Consider the following 26,182-nt stretch of genomic DNA (forward strand, 5'->3'; position numbering starts at 1 on the left):
TTATTTTAGTGTTCCCTTTATTTTTTTGAGCAGTGTATATATCACAATGTCTGGATGCAATATTCTACCGAGGAACATTCAACACTGAAATCTGTTACTCTTGTTATTCCAAATGCATCTGTGAATCTTTTCTGATGGCGACAATGAAAATGAATCTTTGTCTTTAATGCAGGGTTTAATCTAAATGTCAGAAGCTATCGAGTGGAATAGTTATTTTCTATGTTATAGAGTGGAATGGTTTTTCTGCTGGTGTGTCCTAAGGTAGCTCCTCTCTGAGAACCTTTTCCCGCAGTGTGTACAGGCAAATGGCCTTTCTCCCGTGTGGACCTTCAGGTGCATCTTCAGCTGGTCCTGGCGGGAGAACCTCTTCTCACACTGGGGGCAGCTGTAGGGTTTCTCCCCTGTGTGGACCCTCTGGTGCCTCTTCAGGTGGTGCTGGTGGGAGAACCTCTTCTCACACTGGGTACAGCTGAAGGATTTCTCCCCTGTGTGGACCCTCTGGTGACTCTCCACCTTCTGGAGGCAACTGAAGCCTTTGTGACAGAACATGCAGAGGAACCGCTTCTCTTTACTATTGCCTGATGTGGCTCGCCCTCCCTGAGCTTGGGCTCTAGCCCTGTCGTTTGAGTTCAATACCTGATCGAAAAGGACGCGGCCATGTGAATCGGAAGGCCCCATTGACGTAGACACTGTGTCGTGATCCCTGAATGCATGTAAAGGGGAGTGGGTTGCGACATTTGAATTTGTCTCTAAGCTTTCCCTGTAGTCTAAGAAGTCACTGGTGTTGCCCTGTGAGTGTCCTCCTAAGTGAGTTTCATTTGCATTCCATGTCAGAGGAGTGTCGTCCTCCACTTTCACAATCATGTCATCTAAGACTATAACCTCCCGTTTCTTATTTAGGCACCCTTCAGAGTATACACTACTACTGTACCGGTTCCAGTCACCTCTCATTGGATTAGTCTGTGTATCTATGTCCACAGATGTGTCACCAGGTATCATCTCAGTCTCTGTAGTGTATGAACAGGACGGATCATTGCCAGTCTGTAATGCATCACCTGAGTCCTGATGGGATAGAACCGGGCTCGGGTTACCGTAAAGTAAATTCTCAGAGTGGGGAGCAGGAGGACAGCCCAGTTGCCCCAATCCCATTAAAGTCTCTGTGTCGGTCTCTGACTTGAGTACGGTGTTCGGCGTTCCACTGACCTCCGTGATGCTACGTCGGGTTCTGTGCTGCGCTGGGGAAATGGTGGAATCATCTGTGGCTACAGAGGGTGCTCCAGTCTGGATGTCTCTGCTGTGTTGTGGGTCATCCTCTCCTTCAGACCTCTCCAGCTTGACCCCAGGACCAGCAGCTTCTGCATCTGCAGACTGATAAGAAGCGAGGAGGTTATTACCAGTACATGAGTAGAATTTTATAAATATGTTGTGAGGAAGTCTCACAAGCTCCACTATGGCAGATAAATGATGATGTACAAGTAAGCAAGTGAATTCCCGAGGGAAGCCTTTCTGAAATAAATGAGCCACATTTGATTTACAAAGTAACTGTAATTTGTAATGCAACACTATTACACTGACCTCTATCATGATAACATGCTGGGTTGAGATTCCACTCCCCTCATCAACAGTGATTGGTTGGTCATCTCTCCATGTATTGTGTCCTGCTGGCTTCACAGAGATCCTGTGGCCTCCAGTGAGATGTCCTTCGCCTGAGAGTGATTGGAGGAAAAGAGGTGGTTATTTGAGCTACTGTCAATGCTATTCACAGTTTTGACACGGTCTACAATTGGCAAGGATGTAAGGTAACACTTCTCATAACTTCATGATATACTATTGACTGATGTATTATGTTACATGCATCATACTGTTTTCATTGAGTAAATAATAGGAAATGAAGTTAATCAAAAATATAGTTAGAATTTGAAATTGTGTCTATCGTAAGGTAGCTAAATAAATAATCAGGGGAATTATTGCATTCAAGCCAAAAAACTGATCAAAACGCATCTGAACACATGTGCAGAGGGGAACGTGGCGACAGGTACTGAACTGTACATGTTATGCTAAATGTACCTCTTGCCATTCCTCTGTATCGGTCCAAGATCTTGACACTACTCGTAGTACTCCCTGGGACGATGCGCTCTCTCGTTGTCCTCTCTGCGCGCTCCCGTGCCACCTTCATTTCCAGTAGCTGTAGTTTCCTCCTCAGTGCCCCGTTTTCTTTCTGGCTTTGAGTTATTTCCAAACGAAACACTGCATAGTCGTCGTCTACGAGTTTACAGATGTCTGCCACAGCTGCATTCGCTAGTACCTCCATGATGGAGGCTATTTGAGTGTGAAAAACCATACAGTTAGCCATTGTTAGCGTTAACCGCTAGCTAGCTTTACTTATATAAAACCTATAATTTAAGTCGTTTCCAACGCGATTAAACACTAACTTGGGTAAGGATGTGATGCTGTGCAGTTAATTTAGTCATATATTGAGTTCTAGGGTGTTAATAAACGTCTAAATACAACAATAAAACGCTAACTTGGAAATTATTGTTCACTTCCGTTTACGATTTTTTCTTGGTGTGGTTTTCCGGCAGACAACATCTTTTTAATTCCGGTTGGCATCCAATATTAGCGTTGCATTACCGCCATCAACTGGACTGGAGTATAAATGGGAAAAGTCCAAAGGAAAAAACTTGCCAACTAACCCAACATTCATTAAAAACCCACCTCCCATTCCACTATGTTGACCCTATCTGATCTTACACCACGCCGACAGCCTGAGAGGACAGAACACTACCATTCAACACACCGTGTAACTCTTCTGTAGTAAATTATCCTAATCCCAAGCACTTCTCTGCAGCTGCCACCACAACACCTATTTTCTGTAATTTACATTCCATTCCTGCGGTACAGTTGATAACCATGGAATTGAACATTGAAAAGCCAACCGTACCTTTCGTTCGTAGGCCTATCGCTCTGTTCTGGCAAAAGTCTACTATTCAACGGGAGCCTCTTAGGATCCCTCACGCTTGACCCATCTTCACTGCCTCAGCAAACAACACCTTCTGACTGGATACTTTGTTGCCTTATGCTGCCCCTCACAGGTCGGAGTGTTAAATACACATTTTTTTCACGGGTCTGGGTGGATGGAACCCTTTCTCTCAAAATTCCCTTTAGTTCTTCTGCACTAACATCTCTGACACCCAAAAACATCCCTGCAGCTGCTACTACAAAATCAATCTTCAGGGATTTCTGTTATGTCTTTGCTGTACAGTTAATGACCATAGCAATAAACACCAAGAAGCCAACTTTACTAAAGCACAAACTGTTGGGGTCACTCTGTACTGGCTTACTACTCACAGGAATCCTCTCAGGCTCCCTCACCCTTCGCCCTCCATCCTCTACTTTTCTCACTGCCTCAGCATATGACACTTTCTTCACTGCTCTATACCTGGCAACCTCAACCTGTCTCACTTGCACAGGACATTTCTGATCCCCATCAACATGGGCACCCCAACAATTGACACGCACTCCTTTATCCCACTGTAGGGGGTTCAGGACAAAAGCTCTCACCGGATAACTTACATATCCTAACATTACTTTATCAGGTAATAACTCTGTATCAGAACTTTAAAGTACCAACAGGGTCACTTCAGCCATGCGTTCTCCACCTGGTCTGCATCACACCAAATGGTGCGCCCCTTTACACTGAAGAGAAATAATCTTATTGGTTGGCATCATAAGGTACATTTGAGTCATTTAGCAGATAATCTTATCCAGAGAGACCTATAGTTAGTACATTCATCTTCAGATAGCTAGGTAGGACAACCACATATCTCAGTCATAGTAAGTCAATTTTTCCTCAACAAAGAAGCTATCAGTAAATGCAATAGGTACTGCTTATTACATTCACATAACATCTCCTATGATCAGTATCTTTCAAGTTGAGTGCAGACTTGTTTAGAAAGAACAGTGTGTTAGCAAGAATAGAGTAGAAATTAATGGCGGGCCGTTCCATTTGATTTCAATGACTTTTTTGGTATGGTGGGATATGCAAAATGGATCAACTTTAAGCACCTCTATCACCTCTATCAAATGTTTTGGCAATCAGGTCCAAAAAGTCCCTTTCTGACCACTTCTGCCATGTGTAAAGATGTATAGAAAGCTTCATTCAAATCAAAAAGGGGTGAAGTTAAAAAGTGGTTGGGGTCTTCTGTAGCTCAGTTGGTAGAGCATGGCGCTTGTAACGCCAGGGTAGTGGGTTCGATCCCCGGGACCACCCATACGATCCCCGGGACCACCCATACGTAGAATGTATGCACACATGACTGTAAGTCGCTTTGGATAAAAGCATCTGCTAAATGGCATATATTATTATTATTATTGATTGAAATCAGATGGAACGACCCACGAATGACTGTTCCATCTACATCATCCTCAGTAAGGTAAGTATTCAACTGTCTTTGTTCTAGCAGAAGTTGACCGTCTCTCTAAAAACATTTACTCAAGCCTGTTTCAAATGACATGTTAGCAAAGGGTTAATGAGGGGTATGTGGTTAATTACCCTTTTGTTACCCCAAGACACTTCACATGATAACTATAATATGTCAGCTAAAGAATATCAAATATCCCCTTTGTAAATCAAATCAAATGTATGGGTCACATACACATGGTAAGCAGATGATATTGCGAGTGTAGTGAAATACTTGTGCTTCTAGTTCCGACTGCAGCAATATCTAACAAGTAATGTCTAACAATTCCACAACAAATACCTAATACACACAAAGTAAAGGAATGGAATAAGAACATACAAATATATGGATGAGCAATATCAGAGCGCATAGGCTAAGATGCAATAGATAGTGTAGAATACAGTATATACACTACCGTTAAAAAGTTTGGTGTCACTTAGAAATGTCCTTGTTTTCCATGAAAACATACATGAAATGAGTTGCACAATGAATAGGAAATATAGCCAAGACGTTAACAAGTTTATAAATAATGATTTTTAATTTAAATAATAATTGTGTCCTTCAAACTTTGCTTTCGTCAAAGAATCCTCCATTTGCGGCAATTACAGCCCTGCAGACCTTTGCCATTCCAGTTGTCAATTTGTTAAGGTAATCTGAAGAGATTTCATCCCATGCTTCCTGAAGCACCTCCCACAAATGGGATTGGCTTGATGGCACTTCTTACGTACCATACAGTCAAGCTGCTCCCACCAAAGCACCCCCAGACCATCACATTGCCTCCACCATGCTTGACAGATGGTGTCAAGAACTCCTCCAGCATCTTTTCATTTTTTCTGCATCTCACAAATGGTCTTTGTGATATGAACACCTCAAACATAGATTAGTCTGTCCATAACACTTTTTTTTCAATCTTCCTCTGTCCAGTGTCTGTGTTATTTTGCCCAACTTAATATTTTATTTTTATTGGCCAGTCTGAGATATCACTTTTTCTTTGCAACTCTGCCTAGAAGGCCAGCATCCCGGAGTCGCCTCTTCACTGTTGACGTTGAGGCTGGTGTTTTGCTGGTACTATTTCATGATTCTGCCAGTTGAGGACTTGTGAGGCATCTGTTTCTCAAACTAGACACTCTAATGTACTTGTCCTCTTGCTCAGTTGTACTCCGGGGTCTCCCACTCCTCTTTCTATTCTATTTAGAGCCAGTTTGTGCTGTTCTGTGAAGGGAGTAGTACACAGCATTGTACAAGATCTTCAGTTTCTTGGCAATTTCTTGCATGGAATTTCTCAGAACAAGAATAGACTGACGCGTTTCAGAAGAAAGCTCTTTGTTTCTGACTAATTTGAGTCTGTAATCAAACCCACAAATGCTGATGCTCCAGATACTCAACTAGTCTAAAGAAGGCCAGTTTTATTGCTTCTTTAATCAGGACAACAGTTTTCAGCTGTGCTAACATAATTGCAAAAGGTTTTTCTAATAATCAATTAGTCTTTTAAAATGATAAACTTGGATTAGCTAACACAACATGCCATTGGAACACAGGAGTGATGTTTGCTGAGAATGGGCCTCCACGCCACGCCACTCCGCCAACCGCCAGGATGCCCGGCATCAGAACATTCCAGGCATTCCCGTGATGGGCAGATAGCAGGTTGATTGGCATGTCGGACTCCGCGAACACTGGGTACTGGTAAGTACAACACAACCACCTACTAGCCTAACACATAACACACAGCTGTCTGTGCGGGTCGCTCCAATACTAATACTTCCCTGTGGATATTTTGAATCAGATTACCTCCGACATATGGACAAACTCAGCGGACAACAGGTAAAGTAAATTGAAATGAAGTCTGTACAACATTCCGCCTTGTAATGGGACTGTTCAGGAATGCTGAGCCTACATGTTAGGGACCAGTGCGTAAGTATTTCACTCTTGGGTTCTAAAAGAGGCAACCACACTACTAACCTTATGCCTAACTCTAACCTTAAAGACCAAAAAGTACATTTTTGTTTTCATGAATTTCCACGATATAGGCAATCTTTACTTTGTGGCTGTGGAATATAGTGGAAACCCTTTCCAAGCTCAGCGCAATCAGTAATTGACCTAAAAACGAATGACTGGCGAGATCCCATCTGTGGCAAAGACAGAAACCAAGAGGTTAGAAGGAAGCCATTATAAACAAGCAAATCAAAATCAACACATCAAAAGGACAACATGAATTCTCATGTATTAACAGATTTGATCACCTAATTATAGCACATAAAGGAACAGGTACCACCTGACTATATCAAATAATGTTTTTGGCGGGGGTGTTATAGCCTGAGTACCAGTCTCTTTAACTAACATTCCACTCCGGCCATTTTCAAAAATGAACATTCTATCATGAGCTGGAGGTTAACAGATGAGTGGATCCTGATTAGATAACCCTCACAGCTTTCCTCCAATCACAAATAGTATCTAAATATTGGAACTGTCGCTTTTTACCCCCACAGAACACGCTGGTATCCGGTTGCTAAGCAATCGTTCTTTGTTTGTCCAGAAGTAACCAGTCTGCTAAATTGTTAGCTCAAATCTAAACTCTCAAACTAAATACATACTGTAATTCTAGCCACAAAGCCTATTGCATAGCGAACAGCAACATTTTAGATTTTGACGTTATATTTCTATTTGAGGCTCCACATGTCGTGGGAAATATTAAGGTTATTTCCAACAACCAATGAGCAACTCCGCTGTAAATCCAGCGGCATATTATTGAACGTTGAGATTGCAGAAAGGCCAATCTCCTTCCATTTTCAAATATGAACTCTACAATGATCTGGAGGTTAATAACAGAGGAGTTGATCCTGATTTGTTGAAACGTCAGAAAGGCCAGTCTCTTTGGCAATGACATGGAGTGGAAAGTTAGCTAAAAAGACTGGTACACAGACTAGGCGTGTTATAAAAACGAGGGACATTATATTTGTTATGAATAGAATTTAGGCCAAACTCAATTCAGAGGGTGAATATAGGGTGTGTTCGTACGTAAACTCAGAGCATTGGCAAATTGTCCGTTCCTCAATTCTGCTCGCACACTGGGACACGTTGATCCGTGCATCTGACTTCACAACGGCCCAGACATCCCCTATATAGCCTACATCTCAAGCCACACTGCTATGATTTCTCCCCATTGTGGACACTCCTATGTCTGATGAGGTTACTAAGGAAGGAAAACCTCTTGTAACACAGCTTACACATGAAGGGCCTCTCCTTGGTGTGAACAGTCTGGTGCTGCTTCACATAGTTCACCTTAGCAAAACGCTTCCCACACGTGGGACAGGCATACGGCTTGTCAGCGTCTGTCCTAACACTCGGCCTACCACATTGTGACCCAATGACACCAGCGGAGGTAGAAGCAGGAGCCACCACCCCCAGGTGGTTAGTCTTTGAGCTCCCTCCTTGACCTCTAGCCATTGTTTGGGTGTTGTTGGGATTGTGTGTTGTGTTATAGGCTAGGTACCTCTTGTGATGAACACCTATTCTGACCCTGTCTGTATTGGTGGGGTAACCATGAGGTAACTGAGGAAGGCTAGACCCAGGTCCAGGCTTTCTATGAACCCAGTCACCAGGCATTAGACAAGACCCTGAAGGAGAAGACACACTTGCTGATAGACTACCATCAGGGGGGTCTCCCACCACTCTATGTGAAGGCTGAAGCCCAGGGTGACCTGCTCTGTTCATCATGGATACTGTGGTGTTTGTATCATAGGAACAGGAGGGTCTATCTCTATCAGGCCCAGGCCCTGCTTCATTCTTGCACTGAGACTGTGAAGAGAAGGGTCTGGGCTGCAGACTGGATCCCTGACTGGAGCCTCTGTCTCTCTGATGACCACCAGGACTGAGGTTGTTCAGTCCACCTGTCCAGTGGTTGTGTTCTGTGTGGTGGTGGAGTCTCGGTCCTTTGTGGTTCGGTCCTGGTCCTGACTTGGGAAGGAAAAGAAACGGCTCCTGATCCAGGGTTCTGATCCGTGGCCAGGGTTTGTGACCAGCCGCTTCATTTGTCCAGTCTCTCCCGCCAGCAACACCGGATATCAGCAGATCATCATGGACTGCAGACTGTAAACACATATTGTACAGAAGAACAAAGGTTTATATCAGAAGCTCTTTGCTGTACACAGAAAAACATGACATGAAATGAAATGATTAAATGTTAAGCACAGTCTAGTCATCTAACACTGTGATTCAAGTACCTAACAATATGGAGCCATTTGAGTTTGTTATAAATAAATAATGTGTGTTGATTCAAGAATGAAGTATAATGTTTTGGTTCCACAGAACAAAAGGAGAAAATAAAGGCGTTCCCTTTCCTACTGTCATTTATCAATGGTCTTGTGAAGCCATTTAGTGTTGAGGCACTGGCATTGTCTGAGGTCTGGTTTAACATTAGGGGAGTGTGAGGAGGATGAAGGCCAGGAAGTGTCTGTTGTCACAGGGTCCATGTTCCAGTTGATAGATCCTATAGAAGGCAGGCTGAAGGCAGCACCTGTTAAGGGGTTAATCTGAGACACCATCAGTCTCTCTGAATCACAACTATAGGAGCAGGACGGAGCATCGCTAGCAGAGTCTGTGTCTGTTCTCTCCCCCTGCATACAGACACACCTAAAATTGACACCTCACCCAGTCTGTTGTCAGTTTGGTTGTTGTTTTATGTTCAACTGTCTGTTTCTGGATTACAGTGTTGTTCCCCAGCCTAGAGTTGAGGACGCTGTCCCTTCCCACTGACCTCCACTAGGTCTCCTCTGGTCCTGGCCTGCTCAGTGATGTCATCCCCCGGGCCCTTGGCTGCACCAGTCTGGGTCTGGGAATCCAATATGGTCACCCAGTCTCCTCTTTTAGCTTCCAGCCAACCACCTGCAGGAAGAGGTTGCAAAATAGACTTTACATATGTTTTTTTTTTGTCAATTACCTGGTCAAGTACACACATTATAATGTGTGTTTTTGTATGTATACATAAGCTGTATTGATAAAAACATTTGAATGAAGAAAATAAAATAAAAACAATAGCCAGGTGCATCACTATTCCCATTGAATATCTATTACTGTATGTAGGCTACATGTATTTCTCTCTTACCTTGCTCCCCCATCTTTATTCCACTCAGCAGATCAATGCTCTCTAGTCCATCTTCTATGGTCTCCTCTTTGACCAGCAGCAGATCAGGCTTTCCATCCACCATGTCTACTGACTGTAAGAGATACAGAGTGAGAGGATGTTGGATCAAGAAATCTGTTTGGAGCATCCTGCTGTGGAGCATCTTCTGATTGGACAATGAAGGATTGCTATAAATACTATCCAAACATGTTATTTGATTAGTTGACGCTAATACTTGGATGATTCAAAGGCATGATACCACAGCTCTCCTCTGAGACACTTTGGATACAGGCCCTGACTTAATACCATTCAGACACTTGTTTACAGTGGGCTCACCTCAGTGAGACTGTGTGTGGTCCTGTACTGCTCAGCTGGCTCCTCTGTGGGTTCAGGAGGAGGTGTAGTCTGGTTGTCCTCCATGACCATGGTCCCCTCAGGGTTCCCCAGACCCTCCTCCTCCTTCACCAGCAGCACCTCTGGACCCTTCGCCTCCTGGAAGAGACAGGTGATACAGATTACACAGACATACTCTCCCTCAGGTACGTACACACAGATAATAAACACACTTTCAACATGGAGTGTTTACCCATCCCCACTACGTTTGAGTCCTATACTGTAGTTACAGAATTACTTCATTGTTGTTAAACCCATCATGGTGGATAAATATAAATAAATATAATGCTGGGAGTTAAAATAAGACAGCTATGTTAAGTCAAAAGACATCAGACAAACCTTACAAAACTATTTTATGTGTACAGTAGGTGTTTGTTAGTGTGTGGGAATGTGTAGGTATATTTACTAAGTGTTTATTGGTTATAAAGTGCTGTTAGTGTATGCAGTATAGGGTGTGTTCAGTCGTTTACTAAAGGGAGTTTCAATGAAAAGTCCCATTTTGTGTTTATTAACCCTTTTACACGGCCTACAGAGCCTCCAGAAAGTAGTCATTTTCCACAATTTGTTGTATTACAGCCTGAATGTAAAATGTATCAAATGTAGATTTTTTTTGTCACTGGCCTACATACAAATACCCCATAATGTCAAAGTGGAATTATGTTTTTAGAAATTCTTACAAAATTAATAAAGAATGAAAAGCTGAAATGTCTTGAGTAAATAAATATTTAACCACTTTGTTATGGCAAGCCTAAATAAGTTAATGAGTTCACATTTGCATAGACTCTGTATGTAAACATGATTTTTGAACTCTCAGTACCCCACAGGTTTTCCAATGACTCGCAAAGAAGGGCACCTATTGGTAGATAGGTATAAAAAAAAGCAGACATTGAATATCCTTTTAAACATGGTGAATTTATTAAATTACACTTTGGATGGTGTATAAATAGACCCAGTCACTCCAAAGATACAGGCGTCCTTCCGAACTCAGTTGCCGGGGAGGAAGGAATCCTCTCGGGATTTCACCATGAGGCCAATGGTGCCTTTAAAAACAGTTGGAGTTTAATGGCTGTGATAGGAGAACTGAGGATGGATGAACAACATTGTAGTTACTCCACAGTACTAACCTAATTGACAGAGTGAAAAGGAAGTCTGCAAAGAATTTTTTTTTTCCAAAACATGCATGCTGTTTGCAACAAGGCAGTAAAGTAATACTGCAAAAAATGTGTCAAAGCAATTAGCTTTTTGTCCTGAATACAAAGTGTTATGTTTGGGGCAAATCCTGTACAACACATTACCAAGTACCACTCTATATTTTCAAGCATAGTGGTGGCTGCATCATGTTGTGGGTATGCTTGCCATCACTAAGGACTGTGGAGCTTAGCACAGGCAAGTGCCTAGTTTCCACCAGATACTGGGAGATTAATTCACCTTTCAACAGGACAACAACCTAAAGCATAATGCCAAATCTACACTGGAGTTCCTTACCAAAAAGACAGTGAATGTTCCCGAGTGCCTGAGTTACAGTTTTGTAAATCTACTTGAAAATCTATGTCGAAGCCTGAAAATGCATGTCTAGCAAAGATCAACAACCAATTTGACAGAGCTTCAAAAATAAAATGGGAAAATGTTGCACGATCCAGTTGTTGAAAGCTCTTAGAAAATGACCCAGAAAGACTCAAAGCTGCAATCACTGCAATCACTTGCTTCCACAAAGTATTGACTTAAGGGTGTGAATACATATGTAAATGAGTTGTTTGTATTTCATTTAATACATTTGCTAACATTTTGGAAAACATGTTTTAACTTTGTCATTATGGTGTATTGTGTGTAGATGGGTGAGATTTTTTTTTTAAATTCAAGCTGTAACAACAAAATGTGGAATAAGTCAAGGGGTATGAATACTTTCTGAAAGCACTGTATAATGATAGGGCTAAATTGAAATGTTTCTTACAGAAGAAATATGAAATGCATAAGCATGGTAGCAATTGAAAGGGAACAGTTTTGAGATTATGGAAACTGTTGTGTCCAAAGTAGGACACAATACTGAATCGCAACATTCCACTGTTGATTTGATGTGCATTTTACATTTACTGAACTTTTCACCGCATTTGTTGATAACGAAATCAATAAATACTCTTGATTCATTCAGTAACGTGACAAGAATATTCCTGGAAAATGTGGGGTAGGTGCAACGTAAGGCAGAAGAATGACACGGGTTTGAGTGAGAGGACTAACTGGTGTCTCCAAGTGGTAATACACCTCTCCAAAGTGTGCACAGTTCCTAAGTCATTTCAATGCATTTGTATGACTCAAAGAACAGTCTCCAACTACAAGGTGATTCTTTTGTTGCTCTCCTAGCTGTGCCGTTGAGAAACTGCAGCAAGCACCCTTGTTGTCGCAATCCAAAACCGGACCATTTTAAAATGGCAATCTGGATGAGGTGGGCATCATTTGAAAGCTTGTTCTAATGCCAACATCATTAGCTAAATTATAAAATACGACATTACAGTGTTAGGCTTTCACAAGACAATTCAGAGAAACAGATGGTCATTTTGGTGAGCATAGAAAGGAGTCATGAGTGCATTCAGGCGCGTGTTCTGTGGCTAATAGACTCATTATGTTCAGAACAGGTTCTGACACCATGTCATCTTGTAACTGAACATCAAACGTAGGGATCATAAACATTGACACTGTAAACGGTGTACAAGACATTAGGAAAGCCGTCCTACTGTCGAGTTGCAACCCCTTTGCCCTCGGAACAGCCTCAATTCGTCTGTGCATGGACTCTGCAAGGTGTCAAGCGTTCCACAGGGATGCTGGCCCATGTTGACTCCAATGCTCCCCACAGTTGTGTCAAGTTGGTTGGATCTCCTTTGGGTGGTGGACCATTCTTGATACAAAAGGGAAACTATTGAGCATGAAAACCCCAGCAGCGGTGCAGTTTTTGACACACTCAAATGGGTGCGCCGGGCACCTACCATACACTGTGTATTTAAATATTTTGTCTTGCCTATTCACCTTCTGAATGACACACAAACATAATTCAAGTCTCAAGGCTTTTCAAATCCTTCTTTAACCACCTCCATCTACACTGATTGAAGTCGATTTAACAATAAGGAATCAAAGCTTTCACCTGGTCGGTCTGTCATTGACAGTGTTCCTAATGTTTTCACACTGTGTATATGACATGGGTTTTATCATATGGAAATATGAAGTGCACATTTTGACTTATGAGTGTTTGGTTTGCTTGTATGAAGTCAAAGCTGTATTTATTTTAATCCTTAACACCTCATCTTTCAAAATACATAGAGTCCTCTTAATTTTCAGCATTTCCTTCATTCAGACAGCAACAAAAAGTTGCACAATTAGTGGGAGGGATGGGTGCAACTTGTCACGTGTTGTGCTCAAGTTCAGAACAGCTGTCAGTCAAAACCCATACAGAGCCTGAGCACTGACGTCATTTATTGCATGTTACTGTACAGACACTGTCGTTACAATTTAGGTGCTTACCAGTGCCCAAATCTGCCACTTTCAACCCGTATGTATACAGGTACATAAACAAGTGTTAAATACACCATATGAAAACCACACATACACATCTCAACAAAGAAAAATCTACATTCATTTTCTCATTAAAAGTGTCGTGGGAAAAAATGGTAGTAGTTGAATGGAAGTAATGAAACATCATATATCCTACACAGTACAAACACTACATGAAACAGACTTTTAAGGCTTATTTATATATGCCTTAGAAATCACACAATGTTTGGATGCAATATTCTACTAAGGAATATTCAACCGTAAAATCTGTTAGTCTTGTCATTCCAAATGGATCTGTGGATATGTTCTGTTGACAACAATAACAATTCAGCTTTGTCTTTAATGCAGGTTTTTGATCTAAATGTCAGAAGCTACCGTATCAAGTAGAAATGGTTACGGTCCTTGTCTGGGTTGATACAACTAGGCACCACACCTGATCACCTAATTGATCAGTGATTGCCTAAATTCAACACACCTGGGCTTCCAGGTCAGTTAAATCAAAAAATGAAGTGCCTATAGCCCTCCAGGACCAGGGTTGCCTACCCCTGTTCTATGTTATGGAGTGGAATGTTTTTTCTGCTGGTGTACCCGGAGGTAGCTATGCAAACAGCCTTTCATCCATGTGGATCTTCAGGTGCATCTTCAGCTGGTCCTGGCGGGAGAACCTCTTCTCACACTGGGGGCACCTAAAGGGTTTCTCCCCTGTGTGGACCCTCTGGTGCCTCTTCAGGTCACCAGCCTGGGCAAAGCGCATGTGACACTGGGTACATTTGAAGGGTTTCTCCCCTGTGTGGACCCTCTGGTGCCTCTTCAGGGTGCCAGCTTGGGCAAAGCGCATGTGACACTGGGTACAGATGAAAGGTTTCTCACCTGTGTGGACCCTCTGATGTATCTCCGACTTCTGGGTGCAGCTGAAGCCTTTGTTACAGAACTTGTAGAGGAACCGTTTATCTTTAATACTGCCTGATGTTGCTCCCCCTCCCGGAGCCTGGGCTCTAGGCCTGTCGTTTGAGTTCAATATCTGATCGAAACGGACACGGTTGTTTGAATCCAAAGGCCCCATCGACGTGGACACTGGGTCGTGACCGCTGAATGCGTGTAAAGGGGAGTGGGTCGCGACATTTGGATTTGTCTCTAAACTTTCCCTGTTTTCTAAGAAATCTCTGCCCTGTGAGTGTCCGTCTCCTATGTGACTATCTGCATTCCATGTGGGAGGAGCGTCGCCCTCCACTTTCACAGTCACTTTATCTACGACCAGACCCTTTACGCACCCTTCAGAGTATACACTACTATTGTACTGGTTCCATTCCTCTCTAGACAGATCAGTGTGTGTCTCTAAACCCAAGGGCATGTTGCCAGGGTCCATCCCTGTAGCGTAAGAACAAGACGGATCATTGCCAGTCTCTAACACGTCACCTAAGTGGTTACTGTAAAGTAAATACTCTGAGCCGGGAGCAGGACAGCCCAGTGGCCCCAGTCTCTCTGGGTCTGATCTGTGGTCAGATCCTGTGTGCAAAAGCCTTTGTGTTACAGTTAAAGTCTCTGTGTCGGTCTCTGACTTGAGGACGGCGTTCAGCGTTCCACTGACCTCCGTGATGCTGCGTCGCGTCCTGGGCTGCGCTGGGGCGGTGGTAGAGTCCTCCGTGGCTACAGGGGATGCTACTCCAGCCGCTGATCCAGTCATGTCTCTGCTGTGTTGTAGCTCCTTTCCTTCGGACCTCTCCTGCTTGACCCCAGGATCTACAGCCTCTGCATCTGCAGACTTGACACAAGAAGGCTGCGTTTAGACAGCAGCCCAATTCTAATATTTTTTTCCCCTTTAATTTCCCCTTTTGACCAATGAGATCAGCTAGGAAAAAGATCTGATGTGATTGGCCAAAAGACAACAATGACAATGTCGTAGGGATGTCTAACAAGCTCCCTTATGGGTCGTTCCATTTAATTTCAATTACTTTTTGACCGCACTACCTTTTGATTTGAATGAAACTTTCCATGGTAGAAGTGGTCAGAAAGTGACTTTTTGGACCTGAGTGTCAAAACATTCAGGAGATAGAGGTGCCCAAAGTTGACCCATTTTGATTTCCCCACCATACCATGAGACATCCATGTCTTAATCAATGGAAAAGATAAACGGTTGAGTTTGATATCATTTAAAAGCTTTACAAACAGGGTTGTCTATTTTTTTGATATCTTGAAAAATGTAAATGTTTTCCTTTAACACCAAATATCTAAAAAAAAGTCAACTTTTCTTGCATACGTTGTAGCTTAGACTATTTTACATCATCTAAGATGTTTGTGTTGTGCCTGTCATCAGTTGAGGCACAGCATGCTCTTGAAAACAGGGTGGAGGGTGTCATGTTTTCTGACTGATAAATGTACTAAAATGGAAATACAATTTCAACTTTCAATTGGTACCAAAAATATGGTTGACGGTCCATAACAATTGGACCGTCAACCATAACAAGAGAATTTTGACTTGAATGGGAATATAAGATGTTTTATATTATACTGTGAATCATCCATAGGAAACCTATTGAAATCATAGAAATATAGATGACAGAATAGATATTCTTACTTAAGTTGACATTCAATTGTGAATCGACCGGCGGATATCTTTGAGGTAGTAATTGGAGGTTTAAATGCCCACACCAGTAGAAAAACTTTTTAGAGCTGAAAGATGATGGCCACAGCTTACCCATGATTTTGCACAACGATTTAAGTCAATAAGTCATCGTTTTAGTTTTAATTTGGGCTTGTAGAGACATCTGATGGTGGTGTGGTGTGGGGGCTGTGATTTGGCAAAGTGGGTGGGGTTATATCCTTCCTGTTTGGCCCTGTACGGGGGTGTCCTCGGATGGGGCCACAGTGTCTCCTGTTCCCCTCCTGTCTCAGCCTCCAGTATTTATGCTGCAATAGTTTGTGTCGGGGGGCTAGGGACAGTTTGTTATATCTGGAGTACTTCTCCTGTCCTATTCAGTGTCCTGTGTGAATCTAAGTGTGCGTTCTCTAATTCTCTCCTTCTCTCTCTCTGAGGACCTGAGCCCTAGGACCATGCCTCAGGACTACCTGACATGATGACTCCTTGCTGTCCCCAGTCCACCTGGCCATGCTGCTGCTCCAGTTTCAACTGTTCTGCCTTACTATTATTCGACCATGCTGGTCATTTCTGAACATTTGAACATCTTGGCCATGTTTTGTTATAATCTCCACCCGGCACAGCCAGAAGAGGACTGGCCACCCACATATGCTCTCTCTAATTCTCTCTTTCTTTCTCTCTCTCAGAGGACCTGAGCCCTAGGACCATGCCCCAGGACTACCTGACATGATGACTCCTTGCTGTCCCCGGTCCACCTGACTGTGCTGCTGCTCCAGTTTCAACTGTTCTGCCTTGTTATTATTCGACCATGCTGGTCATTTATGAACATTTGAACATCTTGGCCATGTTCTGTTATAATCTCCACCCGGCACAGCCAGAAGAGGACTGGCCACCCCACATAGCCTGGTTCCTCTCTAGGTGTCTTCCTAGGTTTTGGCCTTTCTAGGGAGTTTTTCCTAGCCACCGTGCTTCTACACCTGCATTGCTTGCTGTTTGGGGTTTTAGGCTGGGTTTCTGTACAGCACTTTGAGATATCAGCTGATGTACGAAGGGCTATATAAATAAATTTGATTTGATTTGATCTGAGCTGCCCACTTTGTGCAAATCCGTGTGAATGCGGTGTGTTTTCCTATGATATGACATACAAATGCTTTTCAAACTACGTTTCATTTCAGGGCTGGTTTTATTTGAATGTTACCACCCACCAGCATGGCATTGTTCCTTAATCAGAAACAGCTGCAAGATTATTCAAATTAATTATTTGCCACTAAGATGAGACAAACCGCCTTGTGTCTGTATTAAATATACATATATCTGAACATTTTATAAATGGTATAATTGCGTGATAAGATAGCATTATGCCAACCCGTCGCCGCAAAATGAATGGTTTTGACCACTAACATGATGGGCCTAAAATGAACACCCGCATAGGCGGGTGGTCAGGGCTCAACAATGCGAGCTTTTCACTTGCGTTTGTGAATAAAAACGGTAAAGTATGATCACATTTATAGTAAAATAAATTCTGCAGTAGCTGTTTTCAAATTACTTCCGCTGTTTTGTTTCATAGCTGGTACATTAAAATCGCACAAAGTCAAAGAACTACAAATGCTATATAGCCTATTCCAACTCGTCCTTCCTGGCTGGAAGCTGTGCCCACGTTTAGAGCTGAGTGAAATTTACATTTTTAGAAAAGCTGTAGAAATGAGACTTTGTCCTTGTGTTTCTTGGCCATTTAAATTATTTTGTTCACAAGCTAGTTTGTCAATGAACAAAGTCATTGTAGCCTATACTTTCACTTCCCATGAGAACCATGAGCACGAGCTGACTTGGCTTTGCTATAGCAGCAGCCGAAGCATACCAGCAGCCTACCTAGCTACCAAAGGTTGCAAAGTGTCCATAACAATGTAGAAAAACGCATAACAGCTATCGTTCAATAGTTATTCATATTACCAGAGTTTCATCTTATTATTTCTAACTATTTCTATAGCGGATTTGAGGCCACAATTTATGGAAGATGACAAAACTTTGGAGCTGACAAAGTCAAAGATAGGCCAGTGGTTTCCATCTGTGGCAATGTTTTCCCTAATTCAGCTCCAGAACCAGACACAGAGCCAGCTGGCTAATATTTTGAATATGGTGTAGTAAGAAAATAAAAAACAGCATCAACAAATAACATTAGCTAGCTAGATAAGTTTAGCATGCTAGGTAGCTACACTGACAGTGCACTATTTGTCAGTGCCCCAGCCTGTCATTTTAATGAAGTAGCCCTTGAAATTTTTCAGAGGTGGAACTTAAATGTGCATTTCCTCTTTAGGACAGGAAATTACTTCAAAATAGTGGTAGCAACTTCTAATTAAAATGTCAATGGTGTACCAGCTAAATTGCAGTGGTCTGAATGGATAGGTCAATTCTATTAATTATATTTGTAGAATTCAAATGACACCCGCCATGTTTTCAAGAGTATGCTGTGTCTCAACTGATGGCGGGCACAACACAAACACAGCCAATTATGTAAATTAGGGTCTAAGTTGAATTACCACCCTGCATGTAAGCTTTAAAATTATATCATACTCAACTGTCATTTTTTCCCCAGGAGTAAAGACATGGATGTCCCATGGTATGGTGGGGTATGCAAAATGGGTCAACTTTGGGTCAACTATCTCCTGAATGTGTATGGAAAGTGCTGTTCAAATCAAAAAGGGGTGCAGTCAGAAAGTGATTGAAATCAAATGGAACGATGTAAGCAAGTGAATAGCCGAGGGGAGTGTTTCTGAAGAAGAAAAAAAAGCAGGACACATTTGATTTCCAAAGTAACTAATTGTTAATGCAACACTATTCCACTAACCTCTATCACAATAATGTGCTGGGTTGAGGTTCCACTCCCCTCATCAACAGTGATTGGTTGGTCATCTCTCCATGTATTGTGTCCCGCTGGCTTCGCCAAGACCCTGTGGCCTCCAGTGAGATGTCCTTCACCTGAGACAGTGATTGAGGGAAAAGAGGTGGTTAGGTTAGCTACTGTCAATGCTATATTGTACACTGTGGACACGGTCTAGAATTGGAAAGGATGTAAGGTAACACTTCTCATAACTTCTTGACGTACTATTTATAGGTCAATTGATTATGTTCAATGCATCAAATTGAAAATGCAGAAAATCTGGTTAGAATTTTATATTGTGTCTTTGGTGTCTCAAGGCAATCAGACTGCTAAACAGGAATCACTAACTCAGAGAGGCTGCTGCCTACATTGAGACCCAATCACTGGCCACTTTAATAAATGGATCACTAGTCACTTTATACAATGCCACTTTAAATAATGCCACTTGAATAATGTTTACATATCTTACATTACTCATATCACATGTATATACTGTATTTTATACCATCTATTGCACCTTGCCTTTGCTGCTCATCCATATATCCCTCTATTTCTGAAACTATCCGCCGCCATTGTCGCAACCCCTATATTACCAGCCTGTTCAACCTCTCTTTCATATCGTCTGAGATCCCCAAGGATTGGAAAGCTGCCGCAGTCATCCCCCTCTTCAAAGAGGGACACACCCTGGACCCAAACTGTTACAGACCTATATCCATTTTGCCCTGCCTATCTAAGGTCTTCGAAAGCCAAGTCAACAAACAGGTCACTGACCATCTCGAATCCCACCGTACCTTCTCCGCTGTGCAATCTGGTTTCCGAGCCGGTCACGGGTGCACCTCAGCCACACTCAAGGTACTAAACGATATCATAACCGCCATCGATAAAAGACAGTACTGTGCAGCCGTCTTCATCGACCTTGCCAAGGCTTTCGACTCTGTCAATCACCATATTCTTATCGGCAGACTCAGTAGCCTCGGTTTTTCGGATGACTGCCTTGCCTTGTTCACCAATTACTTTGCAGACAGAGTTCAGTGTGTCAAATCGGAGGGCATGCTGTCCGGTCCTGTGGCAGTCTCTATGGGGGTGCCACAGGGTTCAATTCTCGGGCCGACTCTTTTCTCTGTATATATCAATGATGTTGCTCTTGCTGCGGGCGATTCCCTGATCCACCTCTACGCAGACGACACCATTCTGTATACTTCCGGCCCGTCCTTGGACACTGTGCTATCTAACCTCCAAACGAGCTTCAATGCCATACAACACTCCTTCTGTGGCCTCCAACTGCTCTTAAACGCTAGTAAAACCAAATGCATGCTTTTCAACCGATCGCTGCCTGCACCCGCATGCCCGACTAGCATCACCACCCTGGATGGTTCCGACCTTGAATATGTGGACATCTATAAGTACCTAGGTGTCTGGCTAGACTGCAAACTCTCCTTCCAGACTCATATCAAACATATCAAATCAAGAGTCGGCTTTCTATTCCGCAACAAAGCCTCCTTCACTCACGCTGCCAAGCTTACCCTAGTAAAACTGACTATCCTACCGATCCTCGACTTCGGCGATGTCATCTACAAAATTGCTTCCAACACTCTACTCAGCAAACTGGATGCAGTTTATCACAGTGCCATCCGTTTTGTCACTAAAGCACCTTATACCACCCACCACTACGACGTGTATGCTCTATTCGGCTGGCCCTCGCTACATATTCGTCGCCACTGGCTCCAGGTCATCTACAAGGCCATGCTAGGTAAAGCTCCGCCTTATCTCAGTTCACTGGTCACGATGCCAACACCCATCCGTAGCACGCGCTCCAGCAGGTGCATCTCACTGATCATCCCTAAAAGCCAACACCTCATTCGGCCGCCTTTCGTTCCAGTACTCTGCTGCCTGTGACTGGAACGAATTGCAAAAATCGCTGAAGTTGGAGACTTTTATCTCCCTCACCAACTTCAAACATCTGCTATCTGAGCAGCTAACCGATCACTGCAGCTGTACATAGTCTATTGGTAAATAGCCCACCCATTTTCACCTACCTCATCCCCACAGTTTTTATTTATTTACTTTTCTGCTCTTTTGCACACCAATATCTCTACCTGTACATGATCATCTGATCATTTATCACTCCAGTGTTAATCTGCAAAATTGTAATTATTCGCCTACCTCCTCATGCCCTTTGCACACATTGTATATAGACTCCCCTTTTTTTCTACTGTGTTATTGACTTGTTAATTGTTTACTCCATGTGTAACTCTGTGTTGTCTGTTCACACTGCTATGCTTTATCTTGGCCAGGTCGAAGTTGCAAATGAGAACTTGTTCTCAACTAGCCTACCTGGTTAAATAAAGGTGAAATAAATAAAAAAATTAAAAAAATATATATATATACTTACATGTACATATTCTCAGTTTAGCCCTTTAGATGTGTGTATTAGGTAGTTGTTGGAGAATTGTTAGATTACTTGTTAGATATTACTGCACTGTCGGAACTAGAAGCACAAGCATTTCGCTACACTCGCATTAGCATCTGCTAACCATGTGTGTGACAAATAAAAATAGATTTGTGCAAAATATCGAAGTTGCATATTATCCAACAAATGACCAAGACCCAATTATGGTTAACCATAATGTGGTTAATAAAACAGTTAACCTTAATGTGGTTAACGCATCTAAAGTCACGCGCGCAAAGGAGGATGGGGACACCGTCCCGCAGCCTCAGCGTTCTGCTAATTGTACCTTTTGCCATTCCTCTGTATCGGTCGAGGATCTTGACACTACTGGGACGACTGGCGAGGACGCGCTCTGCGCGCTCCCGTGCAATCTTCAGTTCCAGTAGCTGTAGTTTTCTCCGCATTGCCCTGTTTTCTTTCTGGCTTTGAGACATTTCCAAACGGATCACTGCATAGTCGTCGTCTACGAGTTTACAGATCTCCGCCACGGCTGCATTCGCTAGTACCTCCATGATGGAGGCTATTTGAGTGTGATAAACCATACAGTTAGCCATTGTTAGCTCCTTGCTAGCGTTAACTAGATAACATATATTAAGTCCTGTCTCCAACGTGAATTAAACACCACCTAGGGGTATGTATGTTATGCCGTGCAGTTAAATTAGTAATATTTTGAGTTACATGGTGTTGATGAATGTCTAAATAACAAAAATAAAAACGCTGAAGTGGAACTTGTACTCCGTCACTGTTCACTTCCGTTTACATTGAAGAGAAAGGATCTTATTGGCGTGGGTCATAGCTCAAAGGGAGTGGTTAAATGAAACGGGTATGATGGCAGCGCGCTGTTCTTTGAAATGCTGTACTGTTTTATTAAGTTAGCTACACATTCAGGGCTTTATTTTCAGCTGGCGCAAACACAGCGTTTTGACCAAAACCGGCTCCCAAAGATTGGCTGCTTAGTGGCAAAGGGGTGAACCTATCAAAATAAGTACATCCATTTTTACATACCGTTAGTCAAATATCACATCACTAAGTGTAGCGTAAGTGAAATGGCTAGCTAGTTAGCGGTGGTGCGCGCTAATTGCGTTTCAATCGGTGACGTCACTTGCTCTGAGACCGTGAAGTAGTCGTTCCCCTTGCTCTGCAAGGGCCCCTGCTTTTGTGGAGCGATGGGTAACGATGCTTCGAGGGTGGCTGGTTCAGCCCAGGTTATACTGTTACATAAGGAATTAACATGGTCCACACACACCAACAGTGGTGTTGACAATACAACGCCTCTTCCCCCTCAGGAACCTGAATAGATTTGGCAGATTCTCAAAGTTCTACAGCTGCACCAGTGAAAGCAACTTAACCGCCAGCAACTAATTGGTATCCAACTGCAATGTTCTATCTGGTTCAAGTCCGGCTGGGCCACTCAAGGACATCGAGACTTGTTCCGAACCACTCCTGCGTTGTGGCTAAGTAAAGACGTGTTCCGAGGCCTCTCCACTAAGGGCCAATATTTGGGCGGCAGGGTAGCCTAGTGGTTAGAGTGTTGGACTAGTAACCGAAAGGTTGCAAGTTCAAATCCCCGAGTTGACAAGGTACAAATCTGTCGTTCTGCCCCTGAACAGGCAGTTAACCCACTGTTCCTAGGCCATCATTGAAAATAAGAATTTGTTCTTAACTGACTTGCCTAGTTAAATAAAAAATGTATGTATCAAAACGAGAACAAGTTTTGCACTCCTACTGACTCTAGCAGCATTCAGGTGACATTGTTGGATACGTCTGGACCCGGGAAAACAAGACACGATGAACACTAGCAACATGATGGCGGATGTTATGGAGATGCTAGTCACCATCCGTGCAGAAATGGCTACACTACGCTTTGATTTCATGACTGAACTTCATTCCTCTGTGTCAAGTCTACGAGCAGAAATTATGACCGAAGTCCAGTCAACAACAAATAACTTTTGCGACACAAAAAATAAAGGATATGGAAATGTCGTTGATCGACAGATAAACAGCTTACCAAATTGGAATCCAAAAATGACGAGCTTACCCCCGAGAACGTGAAGTTAAAAGGTTAGTCTAGATGAACAGGAAACATTTTCCGAAGACGGAACACACGCGTGATCGAAATCACAGAAGGGCCTGAAGGGCGCAATCCTACTGACTTTATGGCCATTTTCCTGCAAGACGTCCTCGGTGGAGAGACGTTTAACCGGCCCTCAGTCATCGACAGGGCGCATCACCCTCTAGCGGTAAAACCACAGCCCGGTTGCCCTTCCAGAGCAATGCGGGTCCGCCTACATTACTTCCAGACCAAAGAGAAAATTATTCGGACCTCACGCAAAAGAGGACAACTGAACTACAATGGCAAGCGGATCCATATCTTCCCAGATTACTCTGCAGATCTGGCAAGATGCAGAGCTGCATACAATGATGTGAAAGCCCACCTTCACAAGGCAGGAGTCAGATTTGGCCTGATACACCCAGCTAAACTGAGGATTACTTTCCATTGGGGGGGGGGGGGGGGCAAGCCACACATTGAAGATGCCCCAGTCTACGCTCACCTTCTACCGGGACAATATCCACTCTACGGCAGCACAGAACCCAGAGCCGTAAAAGGTTGCTAGTTGTGTTATTAGGGTGCACCCATGGTCAGTGTATAGACATGGACGTGAGTAACTTCTTTTCCCTAGCAAAAATAATGCACCACATATAGATGGCTGAATACCTCGGGACGGAACCTACCGGTCTACCATGCCATGTTATTCAAAGTCATTGTTAAGTGTTATGGTGTAATATAACGAAGCTTTTCATTTATAGAACTAGTGAGGTTCTTTTTCTTTTCTTTTTTATGAAGGAATAAGCCAAATCCCAATGACGTTCCTGTTAATTTGCTCATTTAGTCGGGCCTCAAGGTAAGCAAAGGGGCGTATTTACTAGGCTATATTCATTTACTTTAGGCCTGCAATTTTGTATATCTTTTTTTTATTATATAGGCTAGGCAACATGTGATTGTATGGTGTGTCTATCCGGGCACGTGCATACGAGTGCAATAATGCTTATGACAATTTAAGATTTTAGGTTATTCCTTTTCATCCACATTGTTAATTTATGTCAACATAGTGAAACTTTTTTTATTTTCTTCTTAAAAACCCTTAGAGGGCTTCCTGTTAGAAAAGTGACAAACAGAGTAAGTACTGTTTGTGGGGTCTGTCGTTTCATTTGGACTCGGCAGTGGGTTTTTTCTAAACGTTCTTTTTTATATTTTGGTTTAGGGTTACACAAACGTCTTAATTGTTTATTTTCTGTGATGCACTACTCAGTCTGGGTTAAGTTATTCTTTAATACTACTGTAACATAAATAGTTAATTTAAAGCAGTCTCCTGGAATGTACCGGGCAGTGGCTATGTGGTCAAGAGGAAGAAAATTCTAACATTCTTAAAAAAAGGAAAGGGTTTCAATTGCTATGCTACAGGAGACCCATTTATCTTCAACAGAACATGCTAAACTGAAGAGGGACTGGGTGGGCCAGGTGTACTTTTCTTCTAGTTCAAACAAAAGAGGCACTGCCATCCTCAAATGTCCCATTTTATATTTCAGCACCAAGATACAGATCCTGAAGGATGATTTATTTTGATTACAGGTAATACACTTGGTATTACTATATATTACTATACTAAATGTATATGCCCCAAACATACTCCTACAAATTTGTCTGACATGATTTTATTATTTAACCAACAATGCAAGGGACTATGGTTTATTTCAGGAGATTTTAATTGTACTTTGGGTAAATTGGATAAATCATCAACTGCTCCAATCTCCATACATTTGTGATTTATGTGGTTTAGTAGACGTATGGAGAGAGCTAAATCCTAATGTCAGAGACTATACTATCTACTCGAGACCCCATCATTCATATTCTAGATTGGACAATTTTTCATGCCCTCTTGTTGTCCAGTCATGTGCTATTGATTCTATAGTAATTTCCGACCATGCCCCAGTGTATATAGATATTGAAATTGGCAAAACAATTCCCAAAATGAGATATTGGAGACTTAATACGTCTCTGTTTAACAATGAAGGATTCTGCTCTGTGATAAATTCTCACATTATCTCCAACTCTCTCCTGTCTCAACTGCAACTATCTTGGATGCTGTTAAAAGCAACCAAAATGGGTCATATCATTTCCCAAGCCTCTCTGATCAAGAAGCTTAGAATTGAAAATAGGGAAAAAAATGAAGGCTGAAGTAAAGCATTTAGAACTTCTTCATTAACAACCAACCCAGGCAAACTAGAATTCACTAGCTGAGGCCAAACTATGTAGAGCATACAAAACATGTCAAATAAATAAAATAAAAATTTACCAAGCAAAAATATGAGTTTGGTAACCGTCCGAGCCATCTACTTGCACACCAACTTAAAAATTAACAAAATGAAAGCTCTATTAACTCTAAGAATGGCAAATGGCTCTATTTCTTATCAAGAATACGTTTTGCGACTTCTATAAATCTCTTTATACTTCACAATGTACAAGATCGAACAACAAAATGGCTGAATAAGCTAACCTTGCCCACTAGATCAGATGAGGGAAACTAGTTAGGGAAACTATTAAGGCAATGCCTTAAACAATTGTAAAAATGACTTGCGTCATGCATAAAGTAGATATCCTAACCGAATTGCCAAAACTAGTTTGTTATCAAGAAATTTGGGGAGTGGTTGAAGAACAAGTTTTAATGACTCCAACCTAAGTGTATGT

The 26,182-nt window shown here is 42.4% G+C and overlaps 2 protein-coding genes and 1 long non-coding RNA gene across 4 annotated transcripts; 1 reads left to right on the forward strand and 2 right to left on the reverse strand.

Annotated features, from left to right (window-relative positions):
• Positions 1–3,058, reverse strand: LOC124012477 (zinc finger protein 112-like). 2 transcript variants are annotated; one of them, XM_046326127.1, is made up of 4 exons: positions 2,942–3,058; positions 2,068–2,319; positions 1,576–1,706; positions 1–1,368 (listed from the first exon to the last, which is right to left on the reverse strand). In XM_046326127.1, the coding sequence occupies exons 2-4, from the start codon at positions 2,309–2,311 to the stop codon at positions 223–225; spliced, it is 1,521 nt and encodes a 506-aa protein (XP_046182083.1). In that variant the 5' UTR covers positions 2,312–2,319; positions 2,942–3,058; the 3' UTR covers positions 1–222. The 2 variants fall into 2 exon arrangements, with proteins under 2 accessions (XP_046182083.1, XP_046182082.1); XM_046326126.1 differs by lacking the exon at positions 2,942–3,058 and having other exon boundaries at positions 2,068–2,555.
• A 2,931-nt stretch (positions 3,059–5,989) lies between these two features.
• LOC124012431 lies at positions 5,990–22,190 on the reverse strand. The gene is made up of 7 exons (XM_046326040.1): positions 21,722–22,190; positions 18,954–19,084; positions 15,101–15,274; positions 9,916–10,071; positions 9,562–9,673; positions 9,214–9,341; positions 5,990–8,546 (listed from the first exon to the last, which is right to left on the reverse strand). Exons 1-7 carry the CDS (start codon positions 21,987–21,989, stop codon positions 7,605–7,607), a joined length of 1,911 nt encoding a protein of 636 aa, XP_046181996.1. The 5' UTR covers positions 21,990–22,190; the 3' UTR covers positions 5,990–7,604.
• LOC124012503 lies at positions 5,994–9,439 on the forward strand. Its single transcript, XR_006834730.1, has 3 exons — positions 5,994–6,143; positions 6,244–6,281; positions 9,167–9,439. It is a non-coding gene; the product is annotated as an uncharacterized LOC124012503 (long non-coding RNA).
• Positions 22,191–26,182: the final 3,992 nt, after the last annotated feature.

This window comes from Oncorhynchus gorbuscha, linkage group LG24 (genome assembly GCF_021184085.1).
Source record: "Oncorhynchus gorbuscha isolate QuinsamMale2020 ecotype Even-year linkage group LG24, OgorEven_v1.0, whole genome shotgun sequence".
NCBI lineage: Eukaryota > Metazoa > Chordata > Actinopteri > Salmoniformes > Salmonidae > Oncorhynchus > Oncorhynchus gorbuscha.